The 22,694-nt window shown below is 41.1% G+C and overlaps 1 protein-coding gene across 4 annotated transcripts in view; it reads left to right on the plus strand.

Moving 5' to 3' along the window:
- The window catches only part of SHOC2 (SHOC2 leucine rich repeat scaffold protein), a 58,554-nt gene that overhangs the window by 11,696 nt on the left and 24,164 nt on the right, over positions 1-22,694 (plus strand). For 2 of the 4 annotated variants that reach the window (XM_010714705.3, XM_019617815.2), the window contains exon 2: positions 10,027-10,966. In XM_010714705.3, coding sequence (XP_010713007.1) covers positions 10,264-10,966 — 703 coding nt within the window. In that variant the 5' untranslated portion in view covers positions 10,027-10,263. Of the gene's footprint in view, positions 1-1,918; positions 2,020-9,425; positions 9,597-10,026; positions 10,967-22,694 lie in introns of those variants that run through there. The other 2 variants (XM_019617814.2, XM_010714706.3) reach the window with 2 other exon arrangements.

Genomic DNA, 22,694 nt, shown 5'->3' on the forward strand with positions numbered 1-22,694 from the left:
AAAAAAAAAGAAAGGATGCCTCATCTGAACAGATTTTGAAGAATCTGTTTGGAAGGGATTGCAATGGTTTACTCCTCTCTCCCTTTCTTTCTTTTTTGTTTCCTTTTGAAGGAAAACATCTTGTTCCTGTGAAGATACCCAATTTATCATGTTTTCCAGAATTGATAGTGCATGAAATAATCTTTTAATCAGGCTGCTTGTTATGAGAAAAACAGCATTCAGCTCATTAGCTGATAGATGTCCTGATCATCAGGCAAAAAATAGCAGCTAAAACCTAAGTCTTGGGAAACCCACTTTATACTTTGTATAAAGTATATACATATATAAGAAATTCAGATGTTGTCTTTGTTTTTATGATGCTAGTGTTAAGTGTTGATTTTTTTTTTTTTAAGTAAAAACTGAATAAAATTATTGTTATGACAGAAATTATGACAGTTAGGTTGGCAGTGTGAAGTACACTTAAAATTAGCCAGGTGTGAGCACGATGGTGCTTTAGGTGCCTGAGCTTGTTGGAGTGTTTAATGCTCTTCAGTTACTGCATGCACCTGCCTTCTGTAAGACCCCTTCATTGAGTGTTGTGCAGGATTGACACTTGTGGGATGGTTGCTGTCTTGATAATTTTACATTTGTGATACCCTCCTAGGTATGGTTTCTGGTCCCTTCCATGCCCCGTTCCCGTTCCTGCCCCATGTGCTGCTTCCAGGCCTATATTTTACAGCATGTTCCTGCTCCGCAGAGTCAGAGAATCATTAGGGTTGGAAAAGACCACTAAGGTCATCCAGTCCAACCATCAGCCCACCCCCATCGTGCCCACTAGCTCACGTCCCTCAGTGTCACATCCCCGCAGTTCTTGAAGAGCCCCAGGAATGATGACTCCCCCCCTCCCTGGGCAGCCTCTGACAGTGCCTCACTGCTCTTTCTGAGAATAAATTGTTCCTAATATCCAACCTGAACCTCCCCTGTCTCAGCTTAAGGCTGTTACCTTTCGTTCTGCCTCTCCAGGCAAGTTGTTGGTGCTTTTTTCCTTGACGCAGCTGCTGCGACCCCACAGGAAGCCTGGAGGGCTGTAGGAGAGCACTTCTCAGCCATATAGGAAGGGTCTGTTCAGCCACTGTGCCTTTGACTTGCTCTGTGGGAATGCCTTATATCAAAAGAAATAGGTGTGTAGGAGTTGAGGAGGTGAAACAGGCTCAAGGTTTATGAAATATTCAGTCCTTTGTTGCCAGAGGAATTCCTTGCAGCTTTCTTATTACAGGTTTTGAGGTGGCCCGAAGTGAACGTGGTGAAATTCAGCACTGCACAAGGCGACTTCTTAGCAGATTGCCAGTCTCTGGTGTAAAACAAGAGTACGCCATAGGGTTTTGTGAAATCATTTTAACATTATGTTCAATATGAACACCATGCTTTTAGCAGCCCTTGGTCTCATAACCCCCTGAACCGAGTAATGTCCCACTGCTGTCTTTTCCTCCAAACAGTGAAAAAAACTGTAAAACAATCAGCCTAAAGCCTCAAGGATTGGCAGGCAGCTACAGGTAAGCATCTGCTTTCAGGAGTGAAGTCTAAAGAAGGTCAGTACACTTAAAAGAGCTTTCACCACAGAGAGCACTGGCTGTGTGTAGCTCCACACAGTGCTACCTGAACCACCTATGATATACATCAATTTGCTTAAATAGTCTTTCACTGCTTTATGCCATTATATTTAATTTTGCTTTGCTCTTGGGGGGAGGGAAACATTTGAAAGCTTTGGAAAAGCCTTGGGAGCAATTTTATTCTGCGTCACCTTATCATGGTGTATAATGAGCCTACGTTTGTGTGGTGCTGCTAATTTACCAGGTTCCCCAAGGTATCTTAGAGTTGCTGTGTTTCTGCAGCTGTGGCTGAGTTCCATTCCCAGAGGTGTCACAGGATGCCAGGCTGTCCCTTGGAATGTGGAAGTCCTGTAGTCCTGGAGCTGTGCAGCATGGGGTGAGGACAGGAGGGGCATAGTGCAGCATCCAGCTGAGGCTGTGGGGAGTCCAGGTGAGCAGAATACAAGTGATGGAAATACAGAGAGCAAGTGACAACTTAGCTGGAGCAGGCACACGTACAACAGGGAAAAAACGCCATGTCTCTTTTTGGCAGTCAGTGGTTCTTACATCTCAGTGTGAATACTTGGAAAGTAGAAGTGGTCCCTCATATCATGGCAGAGCGAGTGTTTGCTGGAAAAAGAGAGGAGAGTATTACAAATGATGTTTGAGGCACAGCACTCTCTTACAATGTAGATAGGAGAGTACAATAGTTAGCCTGAATCACTTTGCTTTGACCAATGCATTTGTCTGACATGGTCAGATAACAAAAACAACCAGAAAAATCTCACTGCAAAGACATTGGTTAAACAGGAGTGGGGGAATATGGGTAGATCTTTTTCATTTAAACTTTTTCTACTTTTTTTTTTTCCCCTGTAGTTTTAAATAGCATGAACTTTTGAAAAATGTCATTCTGAAGGAAACAACTCCAGCTCATGATTAAGCAGTTTTCAAATAATTTTTATTTCATTTGGTTGTAAATGAAGTGGAAATGTACATTTAAATGGGAGTGAATTTGTTTCCAGTTATGGTTGTTCCCTTTTCTATGGCAAGAATGCAGATCTTTTCAAAGAGTTCTATTTTCTGAGAGCAAGTTAGCTGCAAAATGTGCTACTGACTTTTAAAAGCAAGGAGATTTATAATTGGAAACTTGTAGGTAAATATGTACTTTTTGGACTCTACCAGAGACTTGCTTGTCTTCCAAACTCATGTATGTTGGTTGGAAAGTGAATCGTACTGCGTATGTCCTTTTCTCTACCCGAGTTATATTTATACAAGGTGTTAAAACAAATCCAGGCTTTTCTCTTAGTTGAACATCAAGAACTGCAAATTATCTTAGCTGGAAAAAAATTTAACGAGGGCCAGACAGTGTGCAGTAACAAACTGCCATATGTACTTATTGTGGCTTTGGCTTTTCATGTTCTGTGTTCTTGCAGACTTCATTCCTTTTCATCTTCAGGATTACGTTAAAAGCGCCTTTTAAGTAGATTTTCAGATAGGCTCTTTTCCTAGCATGGTAACCCTCTGCAAAGGGATCTTGTGACTTGCACAGTCACTAATTATGGTCAGAAAATGCAAGGACTGAGAGTCATCCAGCACTGAACTTTGCAAAATGGTCATAATTATTACATAAAAGCATGTTGAAAAAGATGAGCAAACTTACTGGATCAAATTCAGAGGCAAAGAAATGAGGAGAAATGGTAACAAAACCAATAATTTAGCTTTTTTGTAAGGTAATTGTGTTGCTGGTAGAAAGTTGGGTAGGATGCTACCCTAGGTAGTAATAGAGAAATGCTGACTTAGCTGAGCTGAGATTTGTGGTTTCTTCCTATTTCTGTAAGATAACGTAATGTAAGTTCATACAGAATACATCACTCCATTGTTGCATCATGTGTTTACTTTCTCTCCTGCCCATCATTCTTGTTTTGTCTCCTGTTTGGTTTTATTTTGATGTGTTGTCTTGATTGCAAAGAGGAGATGATGAATAGGAAAGAAGATCCTTGATGCTGGCTTAAAGCTTGCACCGTCCTCTCTGGAGACACCAATGACATTTTCTGTGCTGTTTGTAACGAAGCAGTGAGTGACTTTGTCCTGTTTGTAGGACTTGATGAGGAGCTGCGATGGACCTCTTCTGCCTTCTAAGGACCACCAATTGCCGATGAGAAACGATAGCATCTGTGTGCTGCGTGATGGTGACAGCAGAGCTTTTTGTGGGGAGATGTTGGCTCTTGCCACAACAAAGTAACCTTTGATCAAATGAGTGTAGTGGGCGGATTGTACCATTCGCTTTTATGGAAGTGTGTGATCATAGGTGCAGAAATGAAATAACCTGCAGGTAAAGGAGATGCTGCTTATTGCTTATTCTTACACATATCTCAGTCCTAGTTTATATTAACTGAATTCATTCCTGTTTTGCTCTCTGGATTTTCCTAGTCTGATGACCATTTTGGATAACTTTTTAGGCACGTCTAGTTTTCAGGGCATGTGCTAAGACCAGGAAGCGTGCTTTATTGAGCAAGTTCAGACGTTCATATTCTACATCCTATGCAGGGTTGCACTGCCTGCTGGCACCACGAGTTCCCCTGAAAATGGGACATGCAGCCCCAAAGGTCTGTGAGGGGGAACTGGCACTCTTTGCTTTTTAAAATAAGCTGCTTCATGGCGTTAGCAGAATGCTTTGTACTTGTTCTTGGAATCTATTTCTGCAAACATGAAATGGCGTTTTATAACTTGGCTAACAACTAGTGGTTTTTTTTCTTTCCTGTAAAGGAGAAAAAGAGCAAATGCTTCATTAAAAGTAGTGTTGGAGCATGCAGCATGAATCACGGTATGTATATTTTTGTACTAGTTAGATGTGTTCAAAGGCAGGGCACAAAAAATTATCCCTGGGAACATAAGGTGTGGATGGTTTTTTGATCTGTTAGCAGGTGGCCTTTTTTGTTGTGGTAGATCTGGACTTTGGTATGTGACATGGCACTGAGTGCAAGCACACAGTGAACGAGCAGGTGAGCTCAGGAGCTTTGTAAGCGACACCACCATCCGTGTGCCTGGGTGCTTGCTGCAGAGCTGGGCTGGGCAAGACTCTGGGGTGGGATGTCCTGGGAGATGTGCCTCCTTCTTGCAGTACAAAGCGATTGGCATCTGAGCACCTGGCGAAGCTGAGTCGCTCATTCACAGTACCTTTGGCTCTAATTGCAAATTGATTTGTGATTATGTGCCCACGGTTACAGATTTATATACAGATTTAAGAACCATGAGTAAGATATAAGGAAACCTTTGTAAATGGTCTGTCGTCCCTGCTCTGCCGTGACGCTGGTGTGGTTATTCCCCCATACCTGCAGGTTTTGTTCAAGTGCAAACTCAAGTTTGCTCAGCTGCTCCGTGTGCATGGAAGGTGCAGGCAGGCAGAATGGACTTGGCTGTGGTCCTTTAGCAGTTAGGATATCCCAAAGGGCTTGGTGGGCAGCTGTGGTCCGTGCCTGTCCCTGGGCTGCCTGTGGAAGGGACTGGGGGGGACGTGGGATCACCTGCAGGTGTACTGAAAGCAGGAGAGACGGATAGGCAGCAAGCTACCATCTGCTAGCTGTTTGCTTACAGGATGGAGGCGAGTTTAATAGTTTCCTTTCTCTGTAGGATAAGGCAACCATTGCAGTGTTGTGCTGCTGCTGTTGACAGTCCCGTGCTCTGACATAAAGGAGATTTCTATCTGAAGAAGAAAAACAAAGCAGTGTCTGGCCAGCATCTCTCAAGAGCGCTCCTTTCGTCGATACGGATTGGGCTGCTCTCTGATCTGTGGCTGCATGCTGGCTCGTTGTTCTGCTGTCTGTGTACCTCGAAATGAGGTTTTGTGTGCAAGGAGCAGTGCAACCGCTTGCTGACTGAGTCAGCACTTTGCTCCCGGCTGATCTGTGCGGCTGCAGCAGCAGAGCTCAAATGCACTGACACAGATGAAAACTCTGTAGGTCAGATGTTTGAAGCTCATAAATCATAGGAGAGAATTTGCTTTGTTTGCAAGGGACCAGTTGGCTTCGGCTTTTGGGGTTTAGAAATGAAAGTAGTGGCCATCATTTTTTGCATATGCGGTGTGGGGAATGGAAAGTCTTTGTAGCCACTTTGGCTAAACTTGAAGTTTCATCCATGGCTTATTTGTGCTTGTGGCGTAGCACGCGATGCAATGTTTCTGATATGCTTTCTAAGAGAAAAAGTACCTGAAGAAATAGGTTTTCTTCAATGCTTTGCGAGTTAGCAGGTGTTGCTGCAATAACTCAGTAGCATGGGAACTCTGCCTTGTTGGTAAAAGCCACGCATTCTGGCTGATCAACATTTCCTAGAGCAGAGTTGCCACCTCAAATTTATTTTTTATTTCTTTTTTAATTGCTGTGTAATGCAGTCACTGTTTGCCAACTCTGTTTGCTGTTTCCTTATTTCTTTGGCACGTTTAATATTTGGTGATCTTTGAGATTTGGATTGAAAAGCCAGAGCTGTGGCGTGTGCCTCGTTGGGTTTGGTTGAGTACAGCTGGAACAAAGAAAAATCATTCCTGTTCCATGAGATAAATTCATTATTACAATGAGAATAATTTCTCTTTATATATATATATATATTCTCACTTCTCTCTATTTCTTCCTCTGGAAGTCTTGGCTTTCATACTGTATGAATGAAGCCTACTAGAGATCTGGGAAAACCTAAGGAATTGGTGAGAGGTCTGCTGTTAGCTTTTAGGACCAGAGCTTTGCTTTTGAATACCTTGTTAAAACTAGAAATTCCTTTTCGTTATTCACATAAAGACAAATTTAAAAGATGGAGGGAAATCTTTGCTGTCCTGGGAGGTGATATTAGCAGTGTATACATACATACATATATGTATGTATGTATGTATGTATATACATATACTGGTGTGGGTAGGGAGGTAAAATTGCTCTGCAGTGGCAGGTAGGACACAGTTCTACAGCCTTCTCTGAATAGCAGCTGGATGAGATCCTTTAGCTCAGGCATCATATTGTATGAGATAACATCCAGGAAACAGTATTTATTTACCAGGTTGCAGGTGATTGCAGATTTAGTCTTCCTAAGGTTGCAAATGTTACTGTTCCTCCTTCAGTGTGCTTCTTATAAATCAATTATTGCTTGAATGTTTCAAGTTGTGTTTTTCAGGGATACAGAAATCTGTTTCAGTTAGTTGTATATTTCAGTATGTGCAAGGCAGATGTGTTACTGTTTCAGGCAGCTGAGGAGGGTGATGCAGTTTAGGCTACAATCAGTTGTTTCTGTAACTTCAGCAGTTACAGCTGTCAGGAGAGTAGGAGCACTTTGGGTTCTGTGTGCCCAGCCCCAGAAGGGATGAATCAAAATTCTGGGGCTGGTTATTTGTATCTGTTTACAAAGATTTTTACAGTAAAAAAAGATATTCGGGACAGGAAAGGGATTATATTCTCTAAAAGCTGCATTTTCCTTTATGTGCTGCACCACGCAGGAGCCTTACTCCATTTTCCAAGTTCTCCAGCGCATCATAGTTGAATGGCTTTATGTCAATTGAATGGCTTTATGTCAATTAATATTGACAGGAAGTCAGTTTGAGCAACATTGGAAAATGGAAGTGGTTGGCAGAACTGGCTAATTTCACTGAGTTTCCTTTTGCTAAAAATATCTTTAAAAGAAGCCCTCCTTTGGCAATACAATGAGTGCTTGTTTGGCTGTAGTTTGGAATTGATGGTGACTCTTGTCCTTTAATGAAAAGGGCTTGAAAAATATGAATAACCTTTTGAAAAACACTCGGCTTCCTCTGTGCAGTTCATGGCTGTGCTCGTGTCCTCCAGGAGCTCACATGGGTAAGCTTACATAGCACCTTACATAGGTGCTTACCTTCGGTGCACGTGTCACTCTATGGGCTTGAGGGGTTGGCAGCAGCAGTGAAGTTGTGTGGTGATGCCTGTGTGAATACCCTGAGATGGAAGGGACCTGAGAGCATCATCGAGTTCATCTCCTGCCTCCACATGTGACCATCCAGAAAGTTTTGGGATGTGTTCTGTGGTCTTAGGTGATAGTTGGAATCCTTGGAAAAGGAAGTGAAATGCTGCAGGTGCAGTCCATTTAGCTGTCAGCCTGCTGCCATGGCTTTGGCATGGTGCTTTGGAGGTGTGCTGCACTCTGCACGCTGCTCCTGGTTCTGCTACAGAGCCACAGCTGCCTGCTGCTTGCTTGCGAGCTGCCTCCTGGCATCCTGAATGTGGAGGGAAGGTTGAGCTGTCTTTGTATGGCTGCCATTTTGTGCCAGGAATTGTCTTCGTCTTCTGGATGATGATTTCAATCCTTCTTTCTCAATTTTTATGCTTTTGTATAGGCAAAAGTGTTTGTTTTCTAATAGAAAATGAAACATTAAGCCAGCATGTTGTAACAGGGAGCACCACACATGCTTTTTTTCCCCAGATACAACTACATGTCCTTGCTGGTAAAGGCAGTGAAATGCTGCGACCTGTTTGCTCCACTGAGCTCCTTGCACCAGCACCTATCTCCAGCTCTCTCCTTTCTCAGTCTCCTTCAAAACCTGCTCTGCATTGCCCGTGAGACATTCACTGTGAGTCTCCGCTGTTGTCTCTTAGATTCAATTGAACTGAAAACAGCAGCCTTTTTAAAGTTTTATTTTTTATCTTTAAAAATATTCTCTTTTTTTTTTTTGTCACTTTACAACACTGATCTGTGTTGTAGCTGTTGATCACTGCTACATGAGCCGAGTTTACAAACATTTAGAAACAGAGTGTGTTATTGCTGAAGACCAGCTGACAGCCACTGGAGGCTCTTACCCTGCTGCCAGCTGGGTTTTTGCATGTAGCCATTGCATTTCCTATTGCTGGAGGTTTGCAAGCATGTATATTATACAGCACAGAGAAGTTTTAAAATAGAATGTAGTGAGGCTGGTAATCTCGAGATTAGGACAGGTTAATGGCTGGTTTAAAAGCTGGGTATAAAATCTTAAGTATGTAGTAAGGAACCAGCTTCCTCTGCTTTGGGGATCTCCATGCTAGAGAGAAGTTAAAAGCTGCTGCTCCCAGGTTGCTGTAGCCCTTTACAGCAGAGTGCTCCAGAATATGGTCACTGGGAGCAGCAGGGTTTTGCTGTGGGCTTTGTAGCACAGTCTGTGATGCTGCCACAGGAATGAATGAGGGTGGAGGGCTGGGAAAGGTTTTGTAGTTCTAGTTCTTGCTAATGGTTCAAGCATGCAAAATATTCTTTAATTGATTTTGGTTATCAGCTTTATGAACTTATGCAGAGGATGGAATGTCAGGGAAGAGGCAGAGCTCCTGTAGTGGCCTTAAGGAGATTCTAGCAGCTCCTGTGCCTGGGAAAAGCAAGGGGATTGCCAGCAGAACTCTGTCAGTGAATGCTGCCCTGCAAAGAAAAGTTATTTCCAGGTTAAATGGTGGGCTGATGTGGGAACATGAAATTCTTGCTGCTGTTGATCGTCCTTTTATTTTCTTCCATGGAGATACATTCAAAAACCTCTTGGGAGTATTCAGAATTGTGAAGTCCTTGGGGGGTGCCTGGTGTTCTGAATTCATACATGAGTCTGTGCTACTGTCTGTGACACGTGATGATGATTTTGTAGAAAGGTAAAAGGAGCTCTGCAGGTTTCAGACATCTCTTCAGTTAGTCTGCATTATAGCCATTGGTGGAAAAGGTCAAGGTACCATTAAAAGACGTGCTATAACCTATCCTTATGAGAAATTCCTTCCTAATTTTGCTTGTCTGGAAGGATAACATGATCTATTCCTGCAGAGCTCTCAGTTGACTTCTCAGTAGGTTTATTTGAAAATGAACTTCAGGTTTTTTTTGTTTTTTGTTTTTTTTCCAATGTTCCAGCTCTGCAGGTGAGTGCTGACCGCATGCTGTCCCGTGCTGGAAGCAGAGCACAGCTCGTGGCTGAGCAGGTCGGAAGGCAGATCTCAAAGCACAGTGCTGTGTTGCAGCGCGGCGTTAGATTTCACTGCGGATTGAATCGAGGCTCTCTTGTGCTGAAAGAATGAGGCTGCATAGGTTTGTTTGAAGAGACAGGCGCTTAAAATTAATGCAGATCTCTCTTCCATCAGGTCAATAAAGAACATTCATGTTTATGACCAGGGTGTTGTGTTGAGAACTAGCGATGACGTCAGAGGGTGGCTCATGAGTGAAATGTACTACTGTACACAAATACATAAGGCTGTATTATGTTTAAGAATTATGTTGTTTTGTTTTTTTTTTTTTCACGTATACTAATTACTATAGGTCTTCTGCAGTGGGTCTTCAGAGCCATGGATGTAGTATTTTTATATTAACACTGAGCTTTTCAGTTTTTTTGCTGATCTTTAAGTGATGGACAAATATTAACCTGAAAAAGCTCTGGCTTGAAGTAGAAACATTCAACTCTTAACTGGAAGAGATTTTATATTTATGCTAACTTTGGCTTCTTTTCTCTCCTGTGTTACAGAAGTACTAATACGGAGCGCTTGACCTTCTAATCTCTAGCAGCTGAATCTCCTGAGACCAGGATTAGGAAAAGAGTGCCTTCGGAACCAATATGTAGCAAATGGGTATCGCACCTCTGAAGCTCCTCCCTTGGTTCAACACTTGCATGTTTTAAGGATCCTTGTAGCCACAACAGTGAATTGCTCTTGTTAACTTCAGAAGTGGATTTCATGTGGTGCTTGCTAAGTGTTGAATCACCATGAGTAGTAATCTAGGAAAAGAAAAGGACTGTAAAGAGAAGGATCCAAAAGTCCCGTCGTCAAAAGAAAGGGAGAAGGAGGCCAAAGCCTCTGGAGGATTTGGGAAAGAAAGCAAAGAGAAGGAGCCCAAGACCAAAGGGAAAGATGCCAAAGATGGAAAGAAAGACTCCAGTAGCACGCAGCCTGGGGTGGCTTTTTCAGTGGACAATACAATAAAAAGACCTAATCCAGCCACAGGTACCCGCAAAAAATCCAGCAATGCTGAAGTGATCAAAGAGCTAAATAAATGCCGGGAAGAGAATTCAATGCGCTTGGACTTGTCCAAGAGGTCTATACACATGCTTCCATCAGCTGTCAAAGAGTTAACGCAGTTAACAGAACTTTATTTATACAGTAACAAACTGCAGTCTCTACCGGCAGAGGTGGGCTGTCTTGTGAACCTGATGACACTGGCCCTGAGTGAGAATTCACTCACCAGTTTGCCTGACTCTCTTGATAACTTGAAGAAACTGCGCATGCTTGACCTGCGGCATAACAAACTGAGAGAGATTCCTTCGGTGGTGTACAGACTGACTTCTCTCGCCACTCTTTACCTACGCTTTAATCGTATAACTACTGTGGAAAAGGATATCAAAAACTTGTCAAAACTCACCATGCTTAGCATACGAGAGAACAAAATCAAGCAACTACCTGCTGAAATTGGTAAGTGATTGCACTGATTAAAGGCTTAATTCCGTGCTGAAGTTGATCTTGCAGTTCAGTTAGGTATATGGAAACTACCCCTTTTTCAGGTGCTCTGCTCCATTGAAAGTGTACATAAAATTGTTGTCTTGATCATACTGTCGCAATGTTGGCTTATAGTGAGAGTAATCAATATCCTGCACACAATTTTTCATACATAGCAACCGTCCTTTTTCTACATCTATCATCTTAAAACCAGCTAGATCTTGTTTTCATCTTTGCCTTGTGCTTCCACATATTGTGTCTTTGGAGCCCAGATGGTTTGAAAGAAAAAGAGAAGATACAAGGGCACATCTTACTTTCAGATTTCTTTATAAATCATTTATGAGCTGTTGCAAGTTATAAACACATTATGGGCATGTTACAGAGGGATATGACCATGGTAAGAGAAGGTAGAAAAGGTGCCACATGCTATTACTATGAGCAAGCTGTTGGATGCCATAACAGTTAATAATGCAGGTTAATGATTTGTGAAAGCCTCTCCTTTCTCCAAGTTCTGAATATATTAATGTGTGGAAGCTCAGTATAATACGGCCAAATGTTGTATGCATGGTTGTTGATTCTTATGACTTTTTAATGGATGATATTTGTTTTTCCAAATGTTGTTACAGAACGATGAGAGATGGCTACGTGAAATGATATACAAGTGGTGTATTGATTTAAATAGTCCATGACAGAAAGTGTGCTGGAATGGCTGTATTTCAATAACTGCTAAATTGTTCCTAATAGCTTCAGATCTGTGGGATACGTCTCTTCATCAGACTGTTTTCAAGCAGTATTTCAGTATCTTAAGTGCTTCATAAAAGGGAGAGTGTATGATAAGTCTTTTTTTTTTTCTTTTTTTCTTGTGTGGCTCCAGTTTTTACAATACAAGCACTGGTTAGTGCTGTTAGGGAGGGGGCACAGAACTTCATGCATGGAAGAAAGTTGAAGCAGCTTTAAGTGGGTAGAAAAAACTCCTGCAATATGCTTAGCCCTTGTAACAATGCGAGTAAATTCCTGTACCATTATTTGTTTATTTATTTCTAAAGTGGGTGTGGGACTTCTTCCTGTTAACACTTCTGCACTGGCTTGGGTACACGTTACTGAAGTTGGTTGCTATGTTTACCAACTTTTACAAAGGTTGGGAAATGTTTTTGTTTTGATCTTTTTCAAGCCAGCAGTATTTGTCTCCTCCTGCACTTTGATCTGGAGGATATCACTTCTTCTGGATAGTGGGAACTCCTGGAACTTCTTAAACACCTGTCAAATTACAGCTATGTGCACTACAGACAACGTGTACAGCATGAAGGAAGAAGTGTAATGTTGCTGGAGTCAGTCTTTGGCTCCCTGCAGCTGCTGTTGGAATGGATTCTATCATAGCCACAGAAGCAGGATTTTACTAAGCAGAAATTAAATAGTTAATATGTTATGTTTTCTGATGAAATGATTTCTCAGTTGGCACTGGCATTTCAGCAGTTTTAGGAATTCCCCCTGAGAGAACTAAGGAATGGTAATTTTGACCTATTATTTGACACTTCACTTTAAACCTCACGGCCTCTGAATCTTTCACTAATTGAAGAATCATACTGGAAACCATGGAGCTGCTGTTTGCAACCAAAACATGCTGTGTGTTCTTACATCCATTGGAGAAACTGTGACTGACTTAGCTTCTTAAGTTATGTTATGCATTTGTCAGTGTTTTACCCATCTCTATTTTGTGGCTCAGTTATTAAATCCAGCAAAGAGTCAGCTGTGAAGTTCAGCTGGGGATAGTTCTGCAGAAGTTTAAATTAGCAGTGTGTGAGGAAAAAGCCTTTCTATGATGCATTCCAGTGCTTGGTGTTGCCCTCTGAAAACCTTTTGTAGGTGTGTTTGATACTGCAGATATTGTTGCTGCTGGGAGTGCTTTGTCTCTCAGCTGTTTTGTTTGCTGAGTTTATCTGTTAAGTTTCCATTTAGGTATGTCCTTTTTGTATGTACTTGTTCACAGCAGTCTTGAAAGAGGTGATATGTAACACTTTTGTGGAGAAACTTAGATAAGTGAACCATGAATGCATGTCTGTGTTACTTTTTATTGCTACGGGTCAGCAGCTCAGCATGGAAGGTGTTTTAGAAGCACAAATACAAGGAGGCTGTCACTCTGCTAAGCTTCAGTGGGGTGCTCCCATGTTCAACTGCAGACTTGATGCAGAGCACACTTCTCTGATGAGGTTGCCTGTAATTAAACTGGTTGAAAAATTAAAGAATTGTTAAGCTTAAGTAACACAGTTACAGTTGCCAAACATACAAAATAACTGTTTGAAAACCTCAAGTGGTGAAAACAGATAAGATGGTTTCACTTCTATGATTTTCGCTTTCATGTGTCTTTGTTCTGGTACAAAGATGAAATGTTTGAGTTGGACACAGCTGAGAAATGTATTTCTTACTTTCCAATGGAATTTCTCTGTTTCCTTAAATGCTTCTTAGTTCTCTACATTTTGTGTGAATGCTTTAAAAGCTGCTGGTCTTTTTGGTCCCAACAATGTTGATCTCTACATTTATAGCACAGTGCCTAAATATTACATGCCAAGCTGAACTTAACAGTAAACATTCTTGTGTTATCAACTTGTAAATAACACAGAAATTCTCATTGCTCCAAAGCAGGAAGTAAAATGAAGCCATTATCTTTTATAAAGCAATATCACGAGGAACATTTCCAATTCTTTTCAAAAATACCCCATTGTTCTATGGCCTGAGGCTCACATATCTGATGGTAAGCTCGTCCACTTCTTTGTGTTTTTGAAAACTCACAGATTATGTGACCTGCTGACTTGTCAGGGGTTGGAGATTCATGATCTTTGAGGTCTCTTCCAACCTGGGCCATTCTGTGATTCTGCAAAAAGTCTTGCAGCACCTAGCTGTGATGTGCTGGTTTAGCAACCCTGGTGGGCAAGTGTGCAAAGAACCCATGGTTTGCTTTTGCTGGTAGATCTGATGCAAAAGGTTGCGTACGTGGGGGGGGGGGGAAAAAAAAAAAGCCCAAGCTTGAGGCCTGCTGTGACTGTTTGGTAGTGAGAAGTGCTTTCAGAGAGCTGAGGCTCAATGCTCTGCATAGCACTCAGGTGCCCTTTGGAATCTCCTCTTGTTTTTTCTCCTTTCTTAAACTTTGAATTGATCTTCTCTTTGATCTTACGGTAGCGTTCCTTCTTTGATAAATGTCTCGTTGACAGTATGCTGCTGGTTGTGTGATTTCAAAATAAGGTTCTAAAAATGCTTATCTGCTGGCAAGTGCTCGTATTTGTTAGGAGATTCTTTTCAGGGAAACCTAAAGATAATGCTAAAGCATTTCTTAAAAGCTCGAGTGAAGGTAAAATATTTTATAAAACGTTCGTAAAGCATGTAATCCATCAGATTTGAAGTGGACTCTGCTATGAAACAATTGTTTGTTAGTGTAGTAGTGTTTTGATAAGGATCTATAAGGGATGAACCTTCAAAAATGGAGCTGTTGGGGTACAATCTAGTATTTGGTTCTGTTTGGGACTTCAAGGTGTCCTTAGTTGTTAGGCAGTACAAACTCAGATCAGGTGAACTCCAGCAGGCGGAAAAGTTGCTTTGCATTCAGAATGTCTTTATATGAAAGAGGAATTGTTATTATCTATAGTTAGTGTACAAATGTGTGCATTTCTGGTCTTTTTTTCTGTTCAGAATGTGGTACCAGCTTGGTCCCTTGCATCCAATTGCTTTGTAATAGGATGATGATTTAGGTTTTCCAGTCTTTCCAGTATTCAGAAGATTTCTTAACTCCAAATAATAGCTTACTGTACTCACTCACACAGTAAACCAGTAAATGGTAAAAATATTCTCTGTAATTTGGAAAAAGATTTTTTTTTTAACTCAGCAAATTCAGGCTCTAGGTACATAGCGAGTCATTGCTACCAGTTATTTGTTGGACTTCCCTTACCACTTTTCCAGCAACATATATATTGCCTCCACGTTTTTAAAGCAAGCGATTTTAAGTAGGCTGCATGGTAACTGAGGTCTTGATATGCACCGTTTTATCTTTAAAATATAAATGGATTTGTTTGAATGAGAGCTAAAAATGCTTAAAAATGAGTTTGACTGAAAGCATTTGGAACATCCTTTTTAACTCATTCTGTTTTGCAGGTTTAGCTAAAAGCTGTGTTGAAGAGCGACTGAACCAATGCTCGATCCTGCCTCTTTCATCTGAACGATTCCCTTGTCAGCTGATTTATCTCACTAAACCAACAGAAACATTTGTGATTTCTCTACTTTTATTTTCTGTTGCTTTAGTTAGCTGAGTACAAGGAAGTTTTTACTCAAAGTGGAACTAGTGTAGGAGCAGAGGGCCAGTGGCATGGAGCAGGAGAGCAGGACCACTGCTGTTGTTGGCACTCAGCTGCTAGATCAGCTTGGGAAATCTTACAGGTAGGATTGCACGGGTTAGATGACAGCAGGTGAAATGCACTGCACATGGCTTGAGGAAAGATGAGTTACTGCCTACAGAACCATTGAAAATGCACCAGTTTATCATTTCAGAATCTTCTCCTTTTCATCCCTGCTGTCCAGAAAATCCTGTGTGACACTAGGAGTCCTGGTAGCAATAGCTATACTTCACCTTCCTGAAGGAATTTTAGTTGTGTTTGTGTTTTCATATTTTTTTTTCTTAGCAATGAGAATTTATTTACACAAGTTTATTAATGGCAAAGCTGCTCTACCTTTCTCTTTGTGTACCTATTTTTTCTTGTAAGAGTGCATCCTGCTCCAATTGTGGCTCTAATAAAATGTCTGCATAAAACCAGGACAACTGTACATACAAGACTTAACCTGACCCCTTTCCCGGATCCAAACTATTTTCATATTGGGGATTTCCTGAGTCTGGTGCAGCTTTTCTATTTAGGAATTCTCAATAGACTCCTTGTCCAGGGGCTTGACCGTTTTTTCCTTTAAACTCTTCTCATCCTTGGCAAAGTCCACGAGTTTGCTTTGGACACAGCTTTTGATTGCTACATTTAATGAACTCCAGCTCTTGCATTCAGAGGTGCTCAGCTGTCATCCTTATCTCCATGCCATTTACAGTGTGTAAATCGGCCTTCCAAGTTCTGCTTCTGACCATGAATGGATTGTTTGAAGCTGATCACTCCACGCGTGAAGCTAAATTTGTCTTTCTCCTGGTCCCCCATATGCATCACTTCATGTCACGTTGGTTGAATTCACAGAATCACAGAATTTGTAGGGGTTGGAAGGGACCTCTGGAGCCCCCTGCTAAAGCAGTATGTCATTTTATTGCTCAGTGACTTTGTCTTTTGAAGTTCTAAAGTGTTTGACCTTGCGCTTGTCCTTATAGTCTTGAATAATTTGGTATTAACTCTGCTGCTCAGCCTTACACTTGTTGAACATGTATATGTTCCAAGTGCAAAAGAACTTACCTGTTCACTTTGCTGTTGAATCTCTGGTCGCATCCATAGGAAAAAGTGTTAACAGGAAGGATTCCACGTGGAAGCTTTGCCAAAATAATCTCCAAGAATAAATGTGGAAGTGAGGTCACAAGGTGGACTCTGCCTTCATCACCATATCTGGTAAATTGTCCTTTCCAGGGAGATCAAAAGTTGAAGTTTAGAATGGAAGAATGTGAATGCTATTGTGAGTCAGGCAGTGAGCATGAGAAGGATGAAAGCCAGAGGAACTGCTTTGGGCTGAAGCCAAGCAAATGCTTCAATCTGCAGGCTGTTACTTCAGCTTCCCTTTTGCATTTCTTGTATCTAGATTTTATTGCATTCCCCCACGCTATATTGAAAGACTTGTTTTGCATAATCAAGTTGATATTTTCTTTGCAAAGACCGTTGCATCTTGTACAAGTGTTTGACTTTTTTTTCCTTTTTTTACGTAGAAATCAAATAAAATTACTGTTGTCGACACAGTTGAAATGCATCTACACAGCTTCTGGAAGTTTCTTAACACTCTAAATATTGTGTTTTCTGCCTGTGAATGCAACTTTTATTCTATGGAGAATCTGGCCAGGGCTGTTCTGCAAGGGAAATATTTTTAGATTGTAATTCAGGGAATCTGCCTACACCAGACTTGGAATGTCTCTTAAGGCTCTCTTCTGTTCTTCCCTTCCCCCATCTACCGATTATTTAGATCATTTGTGGTTTCTTCCCTACTTTGAAACGTTTTCACAAGACTTGCACCTGTTCTCAGTAGCATAGGAAGCAAACCAGATGTGTGCAGTTGCATTACTTCGTATTTATCTCACACTGAGAGTAGTGCTACCTTATTCAATGGCTGGTTAGTTGCAAAGCTTCTCAGTGATGCTTTTAATTTCATTCCCTTTTTTTTTTTTAGCAGATCTAACAATATTGAGAAAAAATTATTGTGGTTTTATCTAAAAGCCCCTTCTTCGGTTTCAGCAATTTGAAAGATGCCCAGCTGTGTTCCTGGGTTTGCCTGCCATGCTAATACCTGCAAACACAGTGGTTGAGAGTGTTTTCATATGTTTGTATTCTAATGTGGTTAAAGCCTGGAGCTGTGAACTGGAGTGTAATAAATAGAGGCACTGCTACGTGTACCCAAGGAGTCAGAAAATGACTGATGCGGTTCTGGTTGCTTTCTTGAGCTGCAGGAATGGTGAACCACTTGCTTTTGGCTAGCTTCAGCTTTAGAGTCTGGGTTCCAATTCCTGTCAGACCCTTGTGGGGCCTTGGTGTTGTGTTGTCAGCTGGTCAGACTTGTCCTTGCCATTTTTTTTATTTTTTATTTTTTATTTATTTATTTTTATTTTTTGGACTTGGCTTTTATGATAATGATTAAGTAGTCCTGCCTCTTTGATCTTTACTGGGTTGATGCCCTGGATGTTATTCCAGTGAACGCTGATAGCTTGTTAGAAGTCCAGCAATTTTTTAATATCAGTGCTGCAATTATTTAAACTTCTTGAATGCTTCTTAAGTGCCGAACAGAGGGGGAACATTCAACTTCTCTGTGCCTGCCCTTGCTATTGCAGTGCTACGTGGTTAGCCCTTACCAAATGTCAGAGCACCCTGCTGCTCCTTTCTCTGAATGCCCAACACCCCAGGGCTCAGCCTCCGTGGGACCCCGGCTCCTCCATGGCTGCTCCGCTTTGCAGGGCTGGGGCTGTTCTGAGCATCCTGGGCTGCTCCACACTGCCCATCCCAAAGCCCATCTGTAGCCCTCTTGCGTGTTTCATGCGCTCATAATGGTGTTTGAACACGTTTTCGTTTGTATTTCTTTATTTATAACTGAAAGTAATAAGAAGTGGTTTTGCTGTTGTCTTGTCAGGGCTTGTTTTAAACCAGATTTATAGGGTTTCTCTTGGGTTCAGCTTAGCTTCTGTCTGTTTGATTCCTACAGCGAGATTCTGTTACGCATTCTGCAAATTGTAAATATTGCACCGTACTTATTACTGATTTATATGAGTATTTTAACTTTGATATGTGATTTCTGACCTTGTTAAGATTTCATTCTGTCTACTCCCTAATTCCTCCTTGTATGTTATATGTTGTCAATAATAATTCAAAATAACTGTGACTTCCTAACTGTTGGGCAGTTGGTTGTGTGCAGCAAAAAATCCATTCTGTCAGTTATAATGATGCACTCAACCCTTGTAGTGAGGCAGAAAGCTCTGAAATTGTAATCCTTTTGTTTCTAAAATCAGAACCCTTCAAATAGATTTATAGACAGGCTAAGAAAATCTTTTGCTTTTTTGCCCAGATCAGGGAGCCTAGTGAGAGATGAACGATTATCACAGCAATGGGAAATATTTGAAATTAGTTCACAGTGCAGCTGATTGCAGATGATTGCCCTTCCAGACCAGCTTGCAGGCAGAGCACCGGCACACCAACGTGCACCTCCATTACTGCCCGCATCCTCCTCTTCCTCGCGCTTTCTGCAAGTCTTTATCCTCTTGCTGTCTGGCCCAGGATTTGTCATGTTGCGAAGGATTTCACAATTTTCAATCTGCTTAAGCATGGGCAGGCATGGAGTTAATCCTCTGGAAAACAGGTTCTGTTACAAATTGCGTTTGCCATCCAGGAGAATTGCCTACTGGGTGAGTTGGTGGTTGGAGGCACCGAAGCCTGTTTGATATTGCCCTATACTGCCTGCCTACGTTATTATTAATTTGTGAGTTCTTTGATATTTTTTTTAATGCAGCTTTACGCTGGTTTTAAATGGCTGTGAGGAGCACTGGGTTACGTAAGGCAGGGCAAGTAGCTTGGTCCTCTTGTCACAACAGGCTTTTGAGGCTGGCCGTGTTATGGGGCTGCTGTTCTGCCTCACTGGGTGGAAAACACCAGGCTGTCTCTTCATCAGGCTGTGTTTTTCCAGGAGGTATATTTAGCTGTGTCATGCTGTAACATTTCGTCTCTGTGTACCTCTCAGTAGTAGTGAGGTGATTGCTCATAACACCTTGCTGAGGGTTTTTTTGAGCTGCACACTTAGCTGTATTTTTAGGCATGTTTTTAACCAGAAGTTAGTTGGAAGACTACAAAAACGTTCTCTTAAAAGTGCGTGTGAATTGTCTGCCATTTGTAAGATTTTAAGAACTACAGAATGTGGTGTAATTAACCATTCTGTGAAGACTATTTATGGGCAATCTCTTTTATGTGTTTCACATGGACATTACTCCTAATTTAAAACTTCTCATTACTAAACCAACTAGTACGTGCAGTTTCTGCCTGCTGTCTTGGCAGACTTTATTTAGATAGCTTTTCTTTTTTTCAAGTCAATTGCACCAAAGTCTAGTACTTAAAAACAAACAGTCCAACCCCAACACTGTGTCTAGCTTGTTTCCCAATTCTACAGTGTAGTTGCAAGTGGTCAATAGAGAATCCTTTCTTACTACTCTTATGTTAAAATCCATGTATTTTGGATATTACTTGCAGTGGGGCAGGGAATGGGTAAGGTGAGGCTTCTTTCCAGCTGTGGGCAGTGCACTTCTTTTCTTAACTGAGTTGAGAGACAAACATGTTTCAGCAAAGTTTATCAGTGTTGTAAAGTAGAATGGAACAATTTTTTGGTTCTCTTAATATGAATGAGGTCTTGAGTGCCCTTCTTTCTTTTGTTTTCTTTTTTTTTTTTTTGTCCCTGTGCAATCTTTTCTTAGTAAAACTTTAGTTTTGATTCCTGACATAACTAGAGAGTGAAGCAAAGTTAGCAAGAAGGCAGGCCAGGTTCTCCTTGTTGGGTGGAGGGCATGGCTGGTGTTGGTTTATAAAGGAGTGAATCCTTTTTCCTTATCCTTCTTTCCCACTCTTACTTTTCCCAGACTGACTCCTCCCTTTTCCCACCCCTAGAGATCTCACGGTAAGTCTTGCAGTCCCCAGGTGCTCTTCCTTGCATCCATGGTAAGTGTCAGAGCACCACGAGGATTCCCCCTCCAGTGCTGGAGCTCTGTGTGCCTTTATGTATGCAGGTGAGCCTCTAGCACATTGCCTAAATATTTTTACCCTTGCTAAGAGAAGCATATCTGATGTAAGAACTCATGTCACGGGGTACATTCACTTTGCATGCTTTCTATTATCTTGTACATTATCAGTTTTGTCTCAGCAATCTCAGATAAAGTATTGTTAAGAATTTTGCTTCCTCCCTACTCTCCTGCCTGTAGGCTAAGAAGGACATTTTGGTGAGATGCTGTCAAACCACAAATATCACTGCGTCCAAGAGCAAGATTCCTTACAGAGCATTGTGAAGTAAAAGCTGAATAGTACAATATCACTTGAATGTGATCTGGCCTCAACTTTTGCCTGGTTTCCGTTTTAAAATCTAAAATTTGTTGGGCAATCCCCAAACTATTTTAACATTTAATACTTTTATTAAATATGTTTGCCATGCCTACATCTTCAATATGGAAACAGTAAAGTGTGCCTGTCCAAATCAAGCCAAAATACTAGCTGACCCGTAGCTGGCTAAATAACCACAGGTGTCTCTTCTTTTTCCTCCTTCCCAACATTAGCTATGAGATGTTTGTGGCAATGCGTATCTCACTGTCAAAGTTTTCAGCAAGCGCCAAAGGGAAGTGCAGCAAATGGTGCTGCAAAAATCCACGTCTTTCTTCAACAGATGTAGAGTGGGAAGAGTCAAGTAAATGAGAAATCGGTGTGATGAAATGAAGTTTGTGTCACATCTTGAGTTTGACATCATTACTTTAGATTTGCAGTGAAAACAAATGAAACCAGTATCACCAGGACTGAAATTCAGCAGTCGTGATGTGGAAGCTACTGCCTGAATGTGCTTTGAAAATGTTTGGGTTATGTTATTAAAGATGTATGGGTTCTTTTTGGTTTGTGTAAAGAGGAGTTAAAGTCTTCCTCTAGTTTTTTCTCCTCCTTCTACGCTTTGCCCACTTGTTTTCATGACTATCAAGCAGATGCTGCTACCACAAAATGTTAAATCTTGCTCAGCCTTTTTCTTATATTTGCATATTTCTGGGTGCAGCAGGATTGACTTTTGACTCTATGGCTGACCTGAAATCCACTTGAATGCTTACCTGAGAGGTGAGCACAAGCAGTGATGGAGGTGGCAGTTAAGTGTCACCTTTACATTTCCATGTGCCTGACTTCTAGAAAAAATGTTTCAGTTTGGATCAATAAATACAGGAAATAGGATCAGTTTATGCAAAAAATTTTTTTTGGCTGGCCTTTAACAACTGTTCTAAGATGCATAATAAGTATTGTGGATAAATGCCACTTGCAGCTCAGAAACAGAGTCTGAGTTCGTAAATCTGTTATGGTTTAATAAATCAATGTTTGTGATCCCACACTGACCTATTGGGTGAACAGTCCATGCATCAGGACTTGCAGGCTTGTGGGAAAATCCTTAGAGGATTGTGCTAAAGATATCAAACTTAAAAATAGACATTGGCCCCTCAAAAGGAATTTACTGCTCTTCCAAGTTTGCTACTGTCTGAGTGATGCTCTAGAACGCAGAAACAGTGACCTGGTCTTTACTGGATAAAGTTGAAGTCATTCAAACCATTTCCATTAATTTCACATCTGCCAGCTCCAGAAAATACAGATGTCTGCACCTTTGTTCGTGCATGTACACATTTTCTTAAAGCCAACAAACAGTTGCTCAGAACGCAGTGTGTTTGTCATTAAAACAGGTGGAAATACTGTGCTTTGAGAGCTGTGCTTAGTTGTACTTTTAGATTGGTATGTAAAAGTCAGAGGTGAAACAGTTCAGTGTGAAGCAGCTCTGAGCTCTAAGCAAGTCCAGTCCTTTTTAAGGCTTAACAGATGTCTTTTGTTTCAAACTTTCACCAGCTATACCTATGCTTACATATATGTTGTGTAATTATCTACATGGTCGGTTTTACTGTTGCCTTTTCTGATGACCAGAAATGATGAAAAATGTCAGCCAAATAATTTTGCTATCTCTTAAGTATTGATTTTCTGTCTGAAAGTAATATATGCTGTGCAAGCAGATCTTGATTTCTTGTAATTCAGTACAGCCACTTACTCTGAGGTTCTACATTTCTGGTCAGCGTGAAACAGGTGTGCAGTATAGATTTTATATTCCTATATTCTACAGCTTGAACTATCTAAAGAAAACCAGTAAATAAAGTTTCTTCAGAGACTAAGAAAAGCTTTATCCAAGTTTTTAAAAATTGCTAATCAGGTTTTAGAGCTGACTGATAAAATTACAACTCCCTAAGGCCTTATTTTATAAATTTATGGTAGCAATAGGTGATTTT

This window comes from Meleagris gallopavo, chromosome 8, assembly GCF_000146605.3.
Source record: "Meleagris gallopavo isolate NT-WF06-2002-E0010 breed Aviagen turkey brand Nicholas breeding stock chromosome 8, Turkey_5.1, whole genome shotgun sequence".
Lineage (NCBI taxonomy): Eukaryota > Metazoa > Chordata > Aves > Galliformes > Phasianidae > Meleagris > Meleagris gallopavo.